General features: G+C 43.3%; 1 protein-coding gene and 1 pseudogene across 1 annotated transcript; both read left to right on the plus strand.

Moving 5' to 3' along the window:
• Positions 1-3004: 3004 nt before the first annotated feature.
• Positions 3005-8845, plus strand: LOC121577590 (protein transport protein Sec61 subunit alpha-like). Its single transcript, XM_041891320.1, has 12 exons — positions 3005-3244; positions 4108-4175; positions 4275-4340; positions 4445-4523; positions 4798-4929; positions 5040-5149; positions 5391-5544; positions 5816-5976; positions 6178-6375; positions 6944-7135; positions 7309-7385; positions 7560-8845. Exons 1-12 carry the CDS (start codon positions 3238-3240, stop codon positions 7744-7746), a joined length of 1431 nt encoding a protein of 476 aa, XP_041747254.1. The 5' UTR covers positions 3005-3237; the 3' UTR covers positions 7747-8845.
• A 5566-nt stretch (positions 8846-14411) lies between these two features.
• LOC121578772 lies at positions 14412-18470 on the plus strand (annotated as a pseudogene).
• Positions 18471-19041: the final 571 nt, after the last annotated feature.

The following is a 19041-nucleotide window of genomic DNA, read 5'->3' on the forward strand; positions in this document are numbered from 1 at the left end:
TAAGGTAAATGTGGAAGGTGAACCTTTGACATTTTTTTCTTTAACTGCAAATTAACTTGTCATATACTGTATATCTCCTATGTACTGAAACACACATTTTGAAAAGGATTGTGATGTAAATGTCGACATGTTTTTCTTTAACTGCAAATGAACTTCATTGTGTTATATACTGTATATCTATGTATTGAAATACAAATTTTGAAAAGGATTGCGATGTTGTAAATGCTCTTACCAAAATCAAAAAGGATTGGAAGCAGTTGCTTGCAAACATATATTTAATAGTTCCATCAGTGCCATGACACATAAGCACATAACATGGTTAATAGTTGGATATTTTTACAATATATCACATTAGGTTCATTAATAGCTATGAAAAAGTTATTACCCTTAACAAAAACATACAGTATAACATTAGATCAATTAAATTACCAACAAAGTTAATTCATATTTACATTTTTTTGTACATACAATACAGTAATATAAAAGTACTTCTATTTACAGCCCATCTAGCTTACTCAGGAAATATACAACTTCCAGTTGACAAAAACATCAGACTGGTTTGTCTCCTTTAATGTCAAGAGGTCCCTGATAGTTCGACATGAGGCAGCAGATGGCCCACAGCTGATTCACTGAACCCACTGTGGAAAGAGGAACAAGCCCATCCCAGATATGGTACTCCTTCACCCTCCGTATGGCCCTCTCGACTAAAATCCTCAGCCGGGCGATGGCCTGGGTCTTAAGAGTGTCCTCCCTGCTGAGCTGAGGAGATTTTTTCAGTGGAGGGATGACGAGTGTTGCCCCCCACTTCTGACAACATCCTCTCGATCAGGAAACCCTTGTCCGCCATTAATTCATCTCCGGGCTGAAGTAAATGCAAGATCTGACATTTCCGTGTTATTTCCATGTCGGAGATGGAGCCTGTGTAGAGCTTTGATACAAATGTGATAACACCACATGGAGCTACACCAATCAGCCCTTTAAAGGTGGTGTGATTTTTGTAGCTCGAAAAGGTTTCTGACTGTAGTGAGAGGGAGGATGGTGTTTCACAGCGGATCTCGGTGCAGTCTACTATAACTCTCACCTGAGGGCAGTAGAGCTTGAACTTATCAGGCATTGTGGCCTGCACCTGCTCTCTTGTCATCCACACCGGCAGTGAGCCAAGAACCTGGTAAAGGTAGCTAGTCCATGTTAAAATGATGCGGCTAACTGTGGACAGGCTGACCTCAAAGATGGTAGACAAGGTTTTCTCCTGAAGCCCAGCTGCAACACGACACAGAAACATAAATAGTTCATCAATAAGTGGAAGTTTTCGGTGAGGGCTAGGTGTCACATGTGCCGTTTTGCTGTGCCTTAGACCAGTATACAAGCCGTGAAGCAGAGGGATAAACAGAATCCCAAAACACGGTGAAGACCTCCTTTGAGCTGAATCGTGTGTAGTAGCGATAGTCCTCATCTGTGACACAAAAATTAAAAGGAGTGGATGCTGCTTCTTAACTGTCAGGTGCTGGATCTCAATTTCTAGGGACAACACTTGCAGCTCCAACTCTCGAATTCTTTGAGTAGCACTGTCCAGTTTACCTTAAGGGGAAGAAAAAGCATACATGTTGGTAGGTTAGTTATTACTCATCTATCCCATCCCATTTTCAATAAATAAAACTGAAGAAGCTTCTAAGATGGATGAGGTTTAAAACGCCAAGTCTTTTCACAGAGAGACCAGTTACTCCAAATCGTAGTATAAAATAGTATTTTTTACTTAACTGCCATATACTTTTACTTTTTTTGCCAAACAGATACATGGTTACTCTTATTTGTAATACTAACCAGGAGAAGGACGGCAGGCATAGTCGTGATCGTTTGTCACTGCAGGCAAAGCACCCTCTGTGCTGTCAGGCATCTCATGATCAGAATCATCCAGGACAGCAACACCAAGACGCTTTCTTGCTCGCTGGTAAACTGACTCCCGAGCTTGTGAGCCGCCTCCTATATGTGTGAAATTAACCATATGCTTGTCATGATACATTTTGGTAATCACTTTTCAGTCCCTAAAATGACAAAATGTAGCAGCTATATTGCATCAGGATTAAATTATTAAACATTTTGTACAAGTAATATATTATTGGATTACAGTAGTATTACGTTTAACGCTGTCTACCTATCCTTACCCCAATCATTCCAGTGGAATCTAGACGGCACTGATCCCTGTTTAATACGGATCCGTCCACTGGCCGATGTGTATCTATCCTCAGGGGGAAAGTGCTGACTGCAAACAAAGGTGCTCCCACGAAGAATCTTAAAACTTGGTCCCTCATCTCTCCTGATCGCCCTCACCCAACGGGCACGTATTTCTCCATCAACAGGGAAATCGTGAAAACTCAGATACGGGAATTTCTGTTTGTTGTTTGAACAAAATGGTACACTGCAATAGCATCTTCTCGAAGATTGTGCCATGCTTCGGTGTTGGATGGGATACTGTTGCGATACAGACACCGAGAGAAAAGAAACAGCTAAATTAACATTCAGCTTTGACCAGGAATCAATATTTATCTAGCTATCATGCACAACAGTATTTGAATAGGTGAGTTACTATACATTCATGAATAAACTAACTGCCTAACAAAGGGTTAGATAGCTAGCTAAGTAAACTTGTTACATTACAGCCAGGCAGCAATGTAACGCTACCTTTAACGTTATCGGTATCTGGTACTAAGTTGTTGTTAGCTAACGTTAGCCCACTTTTAAGTAACTAAGGCAGTGAACAATTATGAATTAACAATAACGTTAGCAAGTTACAAACCATTGCATATACGTAAACATTATTACTCTTAACTTTACTAATTTAACTTAAACGTACCTTTTGGAATTTCTTCAAGTAGCTAGCTTGCTAGTTAGTGGTCAACAGTTGTATTTTCGTTGAGAAGTCTCAGGTTACGGGCGAACGGAAGTGAAGTTAACCTGCTACGCGGAAAGGCGGAAGTTAGATGACGTCATCGTGAAAAGGGCCTATAGTAACTGGGTCAGGTATATTTAGTTCATTGAACCAGGGAAAAACAGCGAGTGTGTGTCTCGCTTCCTCTTCCGTCTCTGTTGAAGCGCTTGTGTAGTGTTGACGTGTCTCTAAAGCGCTTTCTTACTCAGCTGTAGTAGAGTTTTTTCGCCGGTAGTCAGAACGAAAACTGGAGAGACCTATTGACACATAAGGACCACACACTCAAAGATCGTAACGCTTGGGAAATCATCATGGGCAGTGAGTATCCCCCAGAATAAAGTAGCTAGCTAAAGTAAAGGACGATTTCACATAATCAGGGAACTTTTGATTAATGAGATGCAAGCGATGTAATTTTTAAATGATTGGATCTCTGAAGGCCATTTTCATTGAAGCTACAGCTAACTAGCTAACTTTTAGCTAGCTGGACGACAAGTGCTCTTTGTTTCAAGCATATGTTTAACTCCTGTCTTTAACAGCAATGTCGGCAATAAAATGGCTAGTTTTGTCAGTTGTCAAGAATATGACGTTTAAAGGTGCGAGCTAGCTAGCTAGCTAGCGCGTTAGCTGTCAGTGTAACTTGCTAACTTGCTAGTTAGCTAGCAAGCTTGCTAACGTTAGCTGTACAGATGTGTTAACTACTTTTTATTATGTACAGTCAGCTAACGTTACATAGATAACTATATCATATCAACCAGTGTTACATGGTAATTGATATCTCGGAGCTTGATAACTTTACAAGTTAGCTAGAATGCAGTACTTATCTAGCTAATATAGCTAGCTATATATTGGATGCATACAGGCACATCCAGACTAGTGATGACGACGCATAGCTAACAGCCAGTGTTTGACACACAGGTTTAAATATCTCGTATCATAAGCAGTAAATGTTTACTGAAACACATTTGCTAGTATGAAAATGTTTTAAATTGGATTAACAATTGTGTATAGTAAGATCTGTTTTCATAGTGAATTCGCTTAGTTTATAGCCAAAGATCCAATCCGCTATGAATGTACCGTTATGCCACGTCCACCTATAAATAGTTATGTCATTCACTGGCCTTGATTGATGTTTATTATGGCGAGTCTATTGAATAACATCCCTCCTTTTGCCTGTTTTTCAGTCAAATTCCTGGAGGTAATAAAGCCATTCTGCGCCGTCTTACCTGAAATCCAGAAACCTGAAAGAAAGGTACAGTATTTACTTTATGAAGACAAGTATGTTTTACTTTCAACTTTATAAACCTCTGTTCCTGCTTCCATGTCTCACTGTAATTGCTGTGTTCAACAGATCCAGTTCAGAGAGAAGGTACTATGGACAGCCATCACTCTCTTCATTTTCCTCGTGTGCTGCCAGGTAAATATCTGCCATTTTGTTCACACAACACTCTCTTTTCTAGCATTTGAAACTGGTATAATAAATACTTTCACACCTGAATGTCTGTCACCTCTATCTTCCAGATTCCCCTGTTTGGCATCATGTCCTCAGACTCTGCAGATCCCTTCTACTGGATGAGAGTCATTCTGGCCTCCAACAGAGGTGGGTTGTCACTTTTGCAATGTAGAGACAAGTGAATAAATGAATGGCTCTGTGAACTCATAAATCAATCAAGGGACATGGCAATGAATGAGTCAATTAGTAACTGAGTGTGTGAATTGATAAAGTGTTGAGTGAATGCTGAGTTAATCAATAGGAGTGATAACTTTATCTCTGACTTAAATGGGTGATTGGTATTATTTCCGATTGAATGGCTGAACATCTGTATACCTCTGCTCTCCTGTTAACATCCCCTGGGTCTCTCCTGTCCATCCAGGTACCCTGATGGAGCTGGGTATCTCTCCCATAGTCACCTCTGGCCTAATCATGCAGCTCCTGGCCGGGGCTAAGATCATTGAGGTGGGAGACACCCCCAAAGACAGGGCCCTCTTCAACGGAGCACAGAAATGTAAGACCACAAGCCCCACTTCTTGATCTTAGTTTGACTTAATTCTGTCAAGTTTAAGCATTAGTGTGAATGAGGCCATATAATTTCTAACCCCTTGCTATCTCCTACAGTGTTTGGTATGATCATCACCATTGGTCAGGCCATTGTGTATGTGATGACTGGAATGTATGGAGATCCCTCCGATATGGGCGCTGGGATCTGTCTGCTCATCATCATCCAGGTGAGCCCCCCCCCTCCAAAACACTCCTTTCTTGCTACCTTTTCAGAGGTTATATATATGAATCTGTAAGTGATTGGATAATTTAAAGCGAGGTTCACATCCTAATTTTTTACCAATCCATTCCTCTCCGATTTACTTCAATGAATGTATGAATAAAGGGTATTTTTAAAGGAAGTCAAACAGGGCTCCAGTGTGAGTGGTTTGTCTCTGTGTCTCTAACCCACCTGTTTTCCCCCTCCAGCTGTTTGTGGCAGGTCTGATCGTGCTGCTGCTGGATGAGCTGCTGCAGAAGGGTTATGGTCTGGGCTCTGGTATCTCCCTGTTCATCGCCACCAACATCTGTGAGACCATTGTCTGGAAGGCCTTCAGCCCCACGACTGTCAACACTGGCAGAGGTAAGACACCAGTCCATATGGCTGTGGGAGAAGGACAGCAGGACTCACAGGGGCTAAACTGGGGCACTGAAACTGATGTGCCCTGTCTGGCTGTACATTTAGGACAGACTTACTAATTTCCACTATCAGAGATAAACATACCTGGTTATATGCAAGTGGTAATCCTATAGATGGCTCCTATAGATCGTCTTGGCCTTGAAAACCCCAGGGGTCAAGGTTAGGTCAGGTGGTCTCTAGATGTGAGGCTGATGTTTGAGTCTCTTGTGTTTAGGCACAGAGTTTGAAGGAGCCATCATTGCCCTCTTCCATCTGCTGGCCACACGGACAGACAAGGTGCGCGCCCTGAGAGAGGCCTTCTACCGCCAGAACCTGCCCAATCTTTTGAACCTCCTCGCTACCGTCTTCGTCTTTGGTGTAGTCATATACTTCCAGGTTAGTTACTGTCTTCTTTAAAACCTGTTAAAGGAGTTGAACACATTTTGTTATTGTCAGAGAATTGGTCCCCTGAAAAACAACAATGCAGTAATTTCTTTCTTTACCTTTTTAGTAATGACCAATTAGACTTTATATATTTATAATATGGGTATGTTCTACCCTCTCTCACGTCTGTCTCTTCCTCCCGTCTCTCTATAGGGCTTCAGGGTGGACCTGCCCATCAAGTCTGCCCGTTACCGTGGCCAGTACAACACTTATCCCATCAAGCTCTTCTACACCTCCAACATTCCCATCATCCTCCAGTCTGCCCTCGTGTCCAACCTGTACGTCATCTCTCAGATGCTCTCCACTCGCTTCAGTGGCAACTTCCTGGTTAACCTGCTGGGTACCTGGTCTGTAAGTACACACCATTTTAAACAATTTCCCTGAACTACCATGTCTGAACTCTAAACTCAAGTTAACTACATTTGGCAGGTTTGTCACATTAACATCAGCACATACCCTGCCCTGAACTTAAGTCACTGTTACTAGCCGGCTACCACCCAGTATTCAACCCTGCACCTTAGACTGCTGCCCTATCTACATAGTCATTGACCACTGGTCACTTTAATAATGTTTAAATACTGTTTTACCCACTTCATATGTATATAATGTATTCTAGTCAAGGCTCATCCTATATAACTACTGCTTTACACAACTTTTTATATTGATATACTGTCCATAATGTCTATACACACCATCATATACATACAGTATATATTTATATTCCGGACTCTGACATTACTCTGACATTATTTTTGGGATTTGCGTGTATTGTTAGGTATTACTGCATTGTTGGAGCTAGGAACATACACCCGTGATAACATCTGCAAAATATGTCTACACGACCAATCAAATTTGATTCGATTTGAACATATCCAGCAACACATAATGTATGAGCTGACCAGACTTGTGTGTTTTGTAGGACACATCGTCAGGCGGTCCAGCTCGTGCCTACCCAGTGGGTGGGCTCTGTTACTACTTCTCTCCCCCGGAGTCGTTTGGTTCGGTCCTAGATGACCCCATCCACGCTGCCATCTACATCTGCTTCATGCTGGGCTCCTGTGCATTTTTCTCCAAGACCTGGATCGAGGTGTCTGGCTCCTCTGCCAAAGATGTAAGTCCTTCTACCACATGTGCTGTACATTTGTTAAACTATGTAATTATACATTTATAATTTTGATGTAGAAATCTCCTTAACTAAACATTTCTATGGCTTTTGAGAGTAGCAGGTTTCAGAGGAACTGTATATGTGTAATGTAAACCATGAGTGTGTGTTTGCTCTCCCAGGTGGCTAAGCAGCTAAAGGAGCAGCAGATGGTGATGAGGGGACACAGAGAGACCTCCATGGTTCATGAACTCAACAGGTAAACAATCTTAGCCATCACTCTAACCTTTAGCCATAACAATCCTTGTCATCGTAGCTTTAACAGGGTTTGATGACACTTTTCCAAATAAACTTTATTCAGGTAATGATTGGTGCACTACTACTTGAGTTTGCCTTCTGTATCAAGCTGAAATCTTGCCTCTGTGTGTTCCAGGTACATCCCCACAGCGGCGGCCTTTGGTGGTCTCTGTATCGGTGGCCTTTCTGTCATGGCGGACTTCCTGGGTGCTATCGGCTCGGGCACAGGTATCCTGCTGGCCGTCACCATCATCTACCAGTACTTTGAGATCTTTGTCAAGGAGCAGAGTGAAGTGGGCAGCATGGGAGCCCTGCTCTTCTAGACAGACACCTGGCTACAATACCTGCTATGTAACCACCCTCTTAATGCACATGGACATGCCCCAGATCAGACCAAGTCCTACCAACCTCTTATTATTCACATTATTTTATGTCCATTTAGATTTTTTAAATCTGCACAATGAATCTGTTCTCTCCTGTGTCATTTTCCGGATGCTTTCTGGCATCTCCCCATGACATGGCCTATAGGAGGTTCAGCCCAAACAGAATGGTTTGTGTAGTGAAGTGGTGGGACTGACTACATCCTGACACTCACAACACACAGATCAACAGATGGCCCTTTTCAGACTGAGACAACAGCTCTGTGGTATGCAAGCATGTATACTGCACTGGGATGAGGGCAGTCCCTCTCTTACTGGACTTATTTCATACAACCCAACACAGTATACATAGGAACGCTTTGGTTTTCTGCTTAAATTCCATCACCTCGATTACCTGGAGGATATAGGCATGAGTGTACAGTATACCTTTACAACTGGGCTCTTTGGTACAATCTTTTGAGTGGCCATCAGGTTTTGACTTAATGGCCACTCATTTCACTAATTGAGTAGCAAGGAAAGGTTTGGTCAAGACTCTCAGAATTTTTCAGAATATAACCATGTTTGTCCGCCAGACGTGACTGTTTAAAGCCGTGTTCCAATATACTGTAGGGTCAGGAAGTTGAGCGTAGGGCTCTTAGAATGTGGTGCAGATTTGTCAAATGTTTGCTTTTTATTTTTGTGAAAGTGTGCATTGGAAGAGTTATCAAGTTAACCACTCATAGCAGGAGGTCCTCTCTGTTGAAACTGGGCTGAAGGGAAGTGGCGTACATTTAGGGAGATGTAATCGTACTTGTATGCCACGTTCATACCTGTTGCCCATTTTGTTGGGTGAGGAAAGATATATTTTTTTTTTCATTGTCTGCTTTGAGCAGGACTGTATTAAACACTTTCACACATCGTGAATTTTGGTTTTCTGTATATATATATACCATGCATTGAATTAATCTACAGTGTAAAATAACAGTTTTTTAGAATATGTAAAAATGCTGTTCCGAACAAATGTATTCTGAGAATAAAAAAGATCATTCTCAATAAAAACTCATTTTGGGGAAAGGTTAGTTTTTTCTTTGGGTGAAGACTACTGATAACTTTAATTATTGTCTGGATAAATTCATCACACACTTCAAGCAAAGTATTTTTGTGTCATATGATAAAAAAAGCTTTCCAATATCTGTAAGTGTACACCAACTTGCTTTTATGTGTCTAGCTACTCCAGTCAAGATTATTACTCGTGACCTCTTACTGTATCAGTGCAAGTATGTGTGGCGACCGGAGTATGGGCGAGTGGGTGTATGGAAATTGAATTAGCCAATTGAGCAGATTTGTTGCCACTCGACCATTTTGCGTCTACTACTCAATGGGGAGGGCATGAACAGCAACATCGGGACACAGCGGTACGGTAGCTCAATGTACGGTAGTTGCACGGTAAGATACGGAAGAAAAAAAACAGCTCAATCAAAACCGTCTTAACGCCTTTCGACACACCCACTCCTTTCCACACGCCCACTCCTTTCCACACGCCCACTACATTCCTTTCGACATACCTACCCGCCCCATACTAAATCCACAGACAATGCAATCGCCATTGCACTGCACACTGCCCTATCCCATCTGGACAAGAGGAAAACCTATCTAAGAATGCTGTTCATTGACTATAGCTCAGCTTTCAACACCATAGTACCCTCCAAGCCCATCATTAAGCTCGGGGCCCTGGGTCTGAACCCCGCTCTGTGCAACTGGGTCCTGGACTTCCTGACGGGCCAACCCCAGGTGGTGAAGGTAGGAAACAACACCTCCACTACGCTGATCCTCAACACAGGGGCCCCACAAGGGTGTGTGCTCAGCCCCCTCCTGTACTCCCTGTTCACCCATGACTGCGTGGCCACGCACGCCTCCAACTCAATCATCAAGACGACACAACAGTAGTTGGCCTGATTACCAACAATGACGAGATAGCCTACAGGGAGGAGGTGAGGGCCCTGGCGGAGTGGTGCCAGGAAAATAACCTCTCCCTCAACGTCAATAAACCGAAGGAGCTGATCGTGGACTTCAGGAGACAGCAGAAGGAGCCCACCCCTATCCACATCGACGGGACTGCAGTGGAGAAGGTGAAAAGCTTCAAGTTCCTCGGTGTATACATCAATGACAATCTGAAATGGTCCACACACACAGACAGTGTGGTGAAGAAGGCGCAACAGCGCCTCGTCAACCTCAGGAGGCTGAAGAAATTCGGCTTGGCCCCTAAGACCCTCACAAACTTTTACAGATGCACAATTGAGAGCATCCTGTCGGTCTGTATCACCGCCTGGTACGGCAACTGCACCGCCCGCAACCGCAGGGCTCTCCAGAGGGTGGTCCGGTCTCCCCAACGCATCGCCAGGGGCACACTGCCTGCCCTCCAGGACACCTACAGCACCCGATGTCACAGGAAGGCCAAAAAGATAATCAAGGACATCAACCACTTGAGCCACGGCCTGTTCACCCCGCTATCATCCAGAAGGCGAGGTCAGTACAGGTGCATCAAAGCTGGGACCATCATTAGCCGGCTACCACCTTGTTACTCAATCCTGCACCTTAGAGGCTGCTGCCCTATGTACATTGACATGGAATCACTGGTCACTTTAATAATGGAACACTAGTCACTTTAATGTTTACATACTGTTTTACTCATTTCATATGTATATAATGTATTCTTATGTATTTTAGTCACTCCAACATTGCTCCTCCTAATATTTATAGATTTCTTAATTCCATTCTTTAACTTTTAGATTTCTGTGTATTGTTGTGAATTGTTAGATACTACTGCACTGTTGAAGCTAGGAACACAAGCATTTCGCTACACCCGCAATAACATCTGCTAAATGTGTATGTGAGCAATAAAATTAGATTTCATTTCATTTCATTCTCTGGTCGCCATATTGGGATGCAGCTACCCCCTTCTCAATCAGTGTGACAGTTCACTATGAATTACATCAGGAACTAAGAGGGGCAGCTAAAAGGGGTCCTTCGTACTCAGGGTAGGGGAGGGAATGGCCGGCAGGGATGTAGCTCAGTTGGTAGAGCATGGCAATTTGCAACGCCAGGGTTGTGGATTCGATTCCCACGGGGGGACAGTATTAAAAAATAAAATAATGTATGCACTCACTAACTGTAAGTCGCTCTGGATAAGAGCGTCTGCTAAATGACTAAAATGTAAATGTAATGTCCTGCCGTCAAAGATGCTTATAACTAACCCAAGATAGACCACGGCCTGTCGTTTCCAATGGGAGCAAATTAATCATTGTGGGCAGACAAGAGCAGGCAGAGCCAAGCACGAGCTAACGAGACGTTATTGGCGCGTTCTTGCATATAGTTGCATATTTCCGTTAGGGAACGCCTACTCAGTGAAGTGCGCGTGTGCACTAATTCAATTTGCCCTTCAATTTGCCCTTGCACTCCTAAAGAACGCAATTTGTACAACTTTGGCAAAAGGTAAAGTCTACGAAACTTAGTCCACTCTGTTCGTAACAGATTCTAGTTTTGGAAACAGAAAACTGTATTGAGATCAAATGTTTAATCGATGAGAAAATGTACGGAATATCGGCCAAAATCCATTTAGCTCCATCTTCTTCCACTGCCGGCCACTGGCTTCCTCTCATCACCATATTTGATATTGAGTGGAAACGCCAACCGGATTCTTCGCATTTATATTCCTGAGAACCAAGGAAAATATTGTTTTTCCTAATCATATTTTTTGTGATTCAATAACTGTTTAGGGTTTAAAAAAGCATCCTACAATTTCCACATTTTAATTTTATTTTTTATTTTTTATTTTACAGCATGTCCACTGTAGTGGACAACAGGATCATTTGAGTACGAAAAGAGACACATTTGGTAGATACAAATTTTTACAGAGTTCTTACAGATTACAGAGTTTTTATGAACTAAGAATACATACATTTTGGGCTGTAGATTGATTATTATCCAAGAATACAGACATTTTGATTATACAATACACATTAATCATTCTTGAATCCTTTTCCTTACATTTCGCAAGGATAGCTTTACTATTAAAGCTTAACACTTTGTTATGTCCATATCCTTTGATTGGTCCCCTTGAATCCTTTCAGTGTTATTTGAACAATGAACATATAACTAATGTGTAACAGATTTATTTTGGATTTTTTCCTTCTGTCAAACTGAATCCAATCTAGCTTTTTCCTTCACTCTTCATTTTGTTCTTAGTATTTTCTTTGTTAGTGGTGAAAGTCCTGGAAGCAATTTCTCTTTTTGGTAATGCAGAGGAACATCTTGCATTTGGTACATCTCATGTACGTCTTGCTCTTGCAGCCCTTATTTCTGCATCTTTCTGCATGCTTGGTATCCATAATCTCAGGCATGTGCATGGCTCCTAGTCTGCGCACAGATGGCTCTGGTTGTGGGATCCTCATTTTAGATGGTGGCTCATACTCATCCTCACTCTCTTCACAGCTGTTTTCCAGTTCCGGACTCTCCAACAGCTCCTCAGCTAGGAGTAGTTTGAAGTCCAGGTACTGATGTGTGTTCTTGGATGGTCTGTGCAGAGCTTTGCTGTCAGACTGGTATTGTATCCAGGAGTTGGTGATGGCAACATCAAAGAAGTGACTGATCACGCGCGATGTCCACTTCTTGGTCCTGCTTGACATACGATAGAAGCTAAGCATGCGATCACAAAGATCTACGCCACCCATGTTATCATTATACTGCTTAATTACTGCTGGTCTTTTAACCTGGACCAGGTGCTTTTCTTTCTGGGACCATCTGGTACAGATGTCTTCTGGGTCTTTCCCATGTACAGTGGATGCCATGAGCACTGGTTTGTTGTCGAACCATTTTGTGATGGCCAGCTCAGGACTCTTTCTGGCCACTGACACTGATGTTCCTCTCCCCTCTTTTTTCAACTGTTTGTCTACTGGCAGCTGGCACAGCTTTGGGACACGGTTCTTCATTATAGTTCCAGTTGCAGGAAGGCCCTTTGCCAGCAATGCATCCAATATATCTATGGTTGTGAAGTACCTGTCAAAGAATATGTGGCTTCCTGTTGGAACAGATTCAACCATGCGTAGAACTGCTGCAGCTCCAACTCCTAACCTTTGGACTGTAAAGGTATTCTTCCCTTGGTAGACTTCAAAATCAAGCATCAGACCATTTGGGGATGCAAGGACAAAGACCTTTAGGCCAGTAGGGTTTGGCTTGCCGGGAACATATTGCCTGACTGGACAACGGCCTGTGAATGGGATGATTTGCTCATCAATGCAGACCCTTTCTGGCTTTGCAAGGCTGAGACAGCCTTGGCGCACACGATCGAGTATTGGCCTGACTTTCCAAAGAATATCTGCCTTCTTTGTTTCCTCTGTTACAGCCAGGTCATTGACAATCTTGAGGGAATTTCTTATCCTGAAGAATCTATCCCTAGTCATTTTGCTACTTATGACTGGCACTTTAGTTTTGTTGGCCCAAAACATTTTAATTCTGGGATAGCCAAGGCAGGCCATGTGGACTGAAATGCCCAAGAAGATTTTTATTTCTTGTGGCGTGGTGTTCATGCACACTCCTTTGATTTGCAGCTCTCTTTGATTTGTGTATGTTGCCAAATCTTCATGTACTGTGAAAAGTATTCAATTGGACTCCAGTCTGCACGTGTTGTAGGGTCATCTTGACACACAGGAAGCCCAGGTAACACAGGTGCAAATCTGATATGAAGGAAAAAAGAATAATAAATGATAAGTAATAACAGTTTAAATACTCAATGCAGCTGAATTTAAAATTGTGGAACTGCATCAAACATACATGTTACTCCTGGCCCACAGAGGGCGACGAGTTTCCTGTTCATCCCTGTCTGTATCTGTGTCTGTGTCTGCATCTGTCCCTTCAACTGAGCCTTCTGCATTGTCTTCCTCTTCTTCATCACCGTTTTGTATCACTGGTTGAAACTTATCCTCATCTCTCTCATCATCTGACAACTCCAAATCTGAATCTCCCTCGACTATTCGGTAAAGAATTCTTTCTGCTTCAGTTCTGTTTCCTACGACAATGTGGAGTCATTATTTACATGAAGATAGTCCTGATGTCCACTATAATTGACATTCATAAAATGGCAAATCTTTCAAAAGATACATAATTTAGTTGCTATCAGAACTAAATATATGATTCCTAACACCTTCATGAACAAGAAAATATATGATTATCATAGTAACAAAACCATAGACAAACAATATTTGACTTACCTCTCATCTTTCCATAAAATGTGCTTGTTCCTATGCCGTCCATTTTGAAAGGAAAGATAGAGGCGGTTCCCGGCCTCCCAGCCAATCAAATGACATATCACTGAAAAGCCCAGGATGTCCTCTGTACAGTACATCAGGAATTAAGAGACTTGCACAAAAGATTCCAAGAAGAGGGATGAAACTCAAATGTCCACTACAGTGGACATAAGTCAATGGGCTGGGTCTCAGGAGGATTACAAAGGTGAAATATGTGGCTCATTGTTCTATCTGTGACAGTACAAGATAGGCAGAAACTGCTTCTCCAATAGAAATCGCCGATCACACTTGTAGGCGATGTCATGGCAACGTTGGCTAGCTGAGCTCATGCGCAGAAACACGTCGGCACGAGAGGACTCGTCTAATGGTCGTCTTGCGCCAAACTGCGCACGTGCATGTCGTCAAATCAAAGGCACTCCTTTGATATAAAGTAGTATACTTTACAGAAATGAAAACGTGTCAGTTTGTCACTTTCACGAGGTTGGAGTAATAACATGTTCAACAACTTAAGACATTGGCTTGAATCTAGGTTGTGCCTTTAGATTTCGAGAAAATGTGCAACTAAGGAATACTTTTTCACTTCTCTCATTGCCTTCTCAAACCCGTCCTGGTCTGCTTGGTTTTTTCGCAAGGATCTTGCGATGTTGCGCCTCTGGGTTTAGAAACTCTGTGCTGCCGTCATCAGATGCACTCTGAGGCAAAAGACATGTACCCTAACCCTTTTCCTAACCTTGACCTAAGTCTCCTAACCTGCCACGTTAATTATCCTAACCTACTGCATAAATTATCCTAACCTGCCATGAAAAAGTCACTTCAGGTCATCGCTGTACTCCCTGTAGTCAGAACTACACTGCTCAAAAAAATAAAGGGAACACTAAAATAACACATCCTAGATCTGAATGAATGAAATAATCTCATTAAATACTTTTTTTCTTTACATAGTTGAATGTGCTGACAACAAAATCACACAAAAATTATCAATGGAAATCAAATTTATCAACCCATGGAGGTCTGGATTTGGAGTCACCCTCAAAATTAAAGTGGAAAACCACACTACAGGCTGATCCAACTTTGATGTAATATCCTTAAAACTAGTCAAAATGAGGCTCAGTAGTGTGTGTGGCCTCCACGTGCCTGTATGACCTCCCTACAACGCCTGGGCATGCTCCTGATGAGGTGGCGAATGGTCTCCTGAGGGATCTTCTCCCAGACCTGGACTAAAGCATCCGCCAACTCCTGGACAGCCTGTGGTGCAACGTGGTGTTGGTGGATGGAGCGAGACATGATGTCCCAGATGTGCTCAATTGGATTCAGGTCTGGGGAACGGGCGGGCCAGTCCATAGCATCAATGCCTTCCTCTTGCAGGAACTGCTGACACACTCCAGCCACATGAGGTCTAGCATTGTCTTGCATTAGGAGGAACCCAGGGCCAACCGCACCAGCATATGGTCTCACAAGGGGTCTGAGGATCTCATCTCGGTACCTAATGGCAGTCAGGCTACCTCTGGCGAGCACATGGAGGGCTGTGCGGCCCCCCAAAGAAATGCCACCCCACACCATGACTGACCCACCGCCAAACCGGTCATGCTGGAGGATGTTGCAGGCAGCAGAATGTTCTCCACGGCGTCTCCACACTCTGTCACGTCTGTCACATGTGCTCAGTGAGAACCTGCTTTCATCTGTGAAGAGCACAGGGCGCCAGTGGCGAATTTGCCAATCTTGGTGTTCTCTGGCAAATGCCAAACGTCCTGCACGGTGTTGGGCTGTAAGCACAACCCCCCACCTGTGGACGTCGGGCCCTCATACCACCCTCATGGAGTCTGTTTCTGACCGTTTGAGCAGACACATGCACATTAGTGGCCTGCTGGAGGTCATTTTGTAGGGCTCTGGCAGTGCTCCTCCTGCTCCTCCTTGCACAAAGGCGGAGGTAGCAGTCCTGCTGCTGGGTTGTTGCCCTCCTACGGCCTCCTCCACATCTCCTGATGTACTGGCCTGTCTCCTGGTAGCGCCTCCAGGCTCTGGACACTACGCTGACAGACACAGCAAACCTTCTTGCCACAGCTCGCATTGATGTGCCATCCTGGATGAGCTGCACTACCTGAGCCACTTGTGTGGATTGTAGACTCCGTCTCATGCTACCACTAGAGTGAAAGCACCGCTAGCATTCAAAAGTGACCAAAACATCAGCCAGGAAGCATAGGAACTGAGAAGTGGTCTGTGGTCACCACCTGCAAAACCAGTCCTTTATTGGGGGTGTCTTGCTAATTGCCTATAATTTCCACCTGTTGTCTATTCCATTTGCACAACAGCATGTGACATTTATTGTCCATCAGTGTTGCTTCCTAAGTGGACAGTTTGATTTCACAGAAGTGTGATTGACTTGGAGTTACATTGTGTTGTTTAAGTGTTCCCTTTATTTTTTTGAGCAGTGTATATGAAGGAGCTAGCTACCAGTGGAGGCTGCTGAGGGGAGGACGGCTCATAATAATGGCTGGAACGGAGCAAATGGAATGGCAATTGACCATGTGTTTTATGTATTTGATACCATTCCACTCATTCCGCTCCAGCCATTACCACGAGCCCGTTCTCCCCAATTGAGTTGCACACAAACCTCCTTTGTTAGCTACCTAGTTGTGAAACAGCTATACCATACCAAAATTATCTCCAGGAAACTCATGGAAACTAATTGCAATTCATCTGATCACTCTTCATGACATTCTGGAGTATATGCAAATTGCCATCATCAAAACTGAGGCAGCAGACTTTGTGAAAATTAGTATTTGTGTCATTCTCAAAACTTTTGACCACACTGTATAAATGAATAGTAATTTTATTGGACATATTAGAGTTGACAAACTCCAGTCCACAATCCTATTCATGCCACTTGAGTCAGTGGGGACTGTAAACTCACTGACCTCTGCCTCTTTCCTCTCCACACCAGGTAAGAACCGTGTCATCTTTGTGACTACGGAGGAACATGAACACCGAGCAACGCTGAGCTGGTGGAGGAGGATCCTGATGACCCCTATGAAGAACGAGGTGAGTGGAGAGGGGCAGAGAGGAGTAATGCAGCTCAATTAGATTAGATTAGGCCCAGATTATCTCAATTACTTACTAGATTGACATGAGGACAAAGCCTAATGTCCCACTGCCTTACATGTTTTCATTGATCTGTTGTAACATTGGCCAGACTTGCTGACCTCTGCTATACCCAGTAAAATCATAGATTTGCACTTCTTTCTGGTATTAGCTAAAAAACTACAGTCTACACTATAAACACAATAAACTACATTATAACTATGCATGTAGAGATGTTTTTACAGCATTATGTGCAATGGGGGAAATATATATGTAAGTCAGTCCGTGTAAGTCCGTTAACCGTTTTCTCTCTCTCTCTCTCTCTCTCTCTCGCTCTCTCTCTCTCTCTCTCTCTCTCTCTCTCTCTCTCTCTCTCTCTCTCTCTCTCTCTCTCTCTCAATTTCAATTCAATTCAATTTAAGGGCTTTATTGGCATGGGGAACATATGTTAACATTGCCAAAGCAAGTGAAATAGATAATAAACAAAAGTGAAATAAACAATAAATATTAACAGTAAACATTACACTCAGAAGTTCCAAAAGAATAAAGACATTTCAAACGTCATATTATGTCTATTTACAGCGTTGTAACGATGTGCAAATAGTTAAAGTACAAATGGGAAAATAAATAAACATAAATATGGGTTGTATTTACAATGGTGTTTATTCTTCACTGGTTGCCCTTTTCTTGTGGCAACAGGTCACAAATCTTGCTGCTGTGATGGCACACTGTGGTTTTTCACCCAGTAGATAAGGGAGTTTATCAAAATTGGGTTTGTTTTCGAATTCTTTGTTGATCTCTGTAATCTGAGGGAAATATGTGTCTCTAATATGGTCATACATTTGGCAGGAGGTTAGGAAGTGCAGCTCAGTTTCCACCTCATTTTGTGGGCTCTCTCTCCCTCTCTCTCTTTCTCTCTCTTTCTCTCTGAGCCTGCCCAATGGGGAGATCAACTGGAACTGCCCATGTTTAGGAGGGATGGCCAGCGGTCCCTGTGGAGCATTATTCAAGGAGGTCTTCTCCTGTTTCCACTACAGCAAGGAGGAGGTGAGGGGCTCGGAGTGCCTGGAGCAGTGCAGGGGCATGCAGGAGTGTATGCAGAGGTACCCAGAACTCTACCCCCAGGAGGATGACAAGGAGACCCAGAGTGGCCGTCTGAAATGGAGTCCTTCAACCACGACTCTGCCGCTGAACCAACCCCTAGACCTGCAGCCCCTGTCCAAGACTCTAGCCCCTCCCCCTTATCCTCCACCCCTGCTGACACACCACCACCACACCCCTCAGACAGCTCAGCATCAAGCTGAGTGATTCACCACTAGCCCTTTCTGTGGAAGTATGGAAGCAAAAGCTGTTGTCAGTACAAGTACTTATATTTATGGATGTGTCAAGGTGATCCTTTTTATATACACTGCTCAAAAAAATAAAGGGAACACTTAAACAACACAATGTAACTCCAAGTCAATCACACTTCTGTGAAATCAAACTGTCCACTTAGGAAGCAACACTGATTGACAATACATTTCACATGCTGTTGTGCAAATGGAATAGACAACAGGTGGAAATTATAGGCAATTAGCAAGACACCCCCAATAAAGGACTGGTTTTGCAGGTGGTGACCACAGACCACTTCTCAGTTCCTATGCTTCCTGGCTGATGTTTTGGTCACTTTTGAATGCTGGCGGTGCTTTCACTCTAGTGGTAGCATTAGACGGAGTCTACAACCCACACAAGTGGCTCAGGTAGTGCAGCTCATCCAGGATGGCACATCAATGCGAGCTGTGGCAAGAAGGTTTGCTGTGTCTGTCAGCGTAGTGTTCAGAGCATGGAGGCGCTACCAGGAGACAGGCCAGTACATCAGGAGACGTGGAGGAGGCCGTAG

The sequence above is a fragment of the Coregonus clupeaformis genome, chromosome 12, assembly GCF_020615455.1.
Source record: "Coregonus clupeaformis isolate EN_2021a chromosome 12, ASM2061545v1, whole genome shotgun sequence".
NCBI classification, from domain to species: Eukaryota; Metazoa; Chordata; class Actinopteri; order Salmoniformes; family Salmonidae; genus Coregonus; species Coregonus clupeaformis.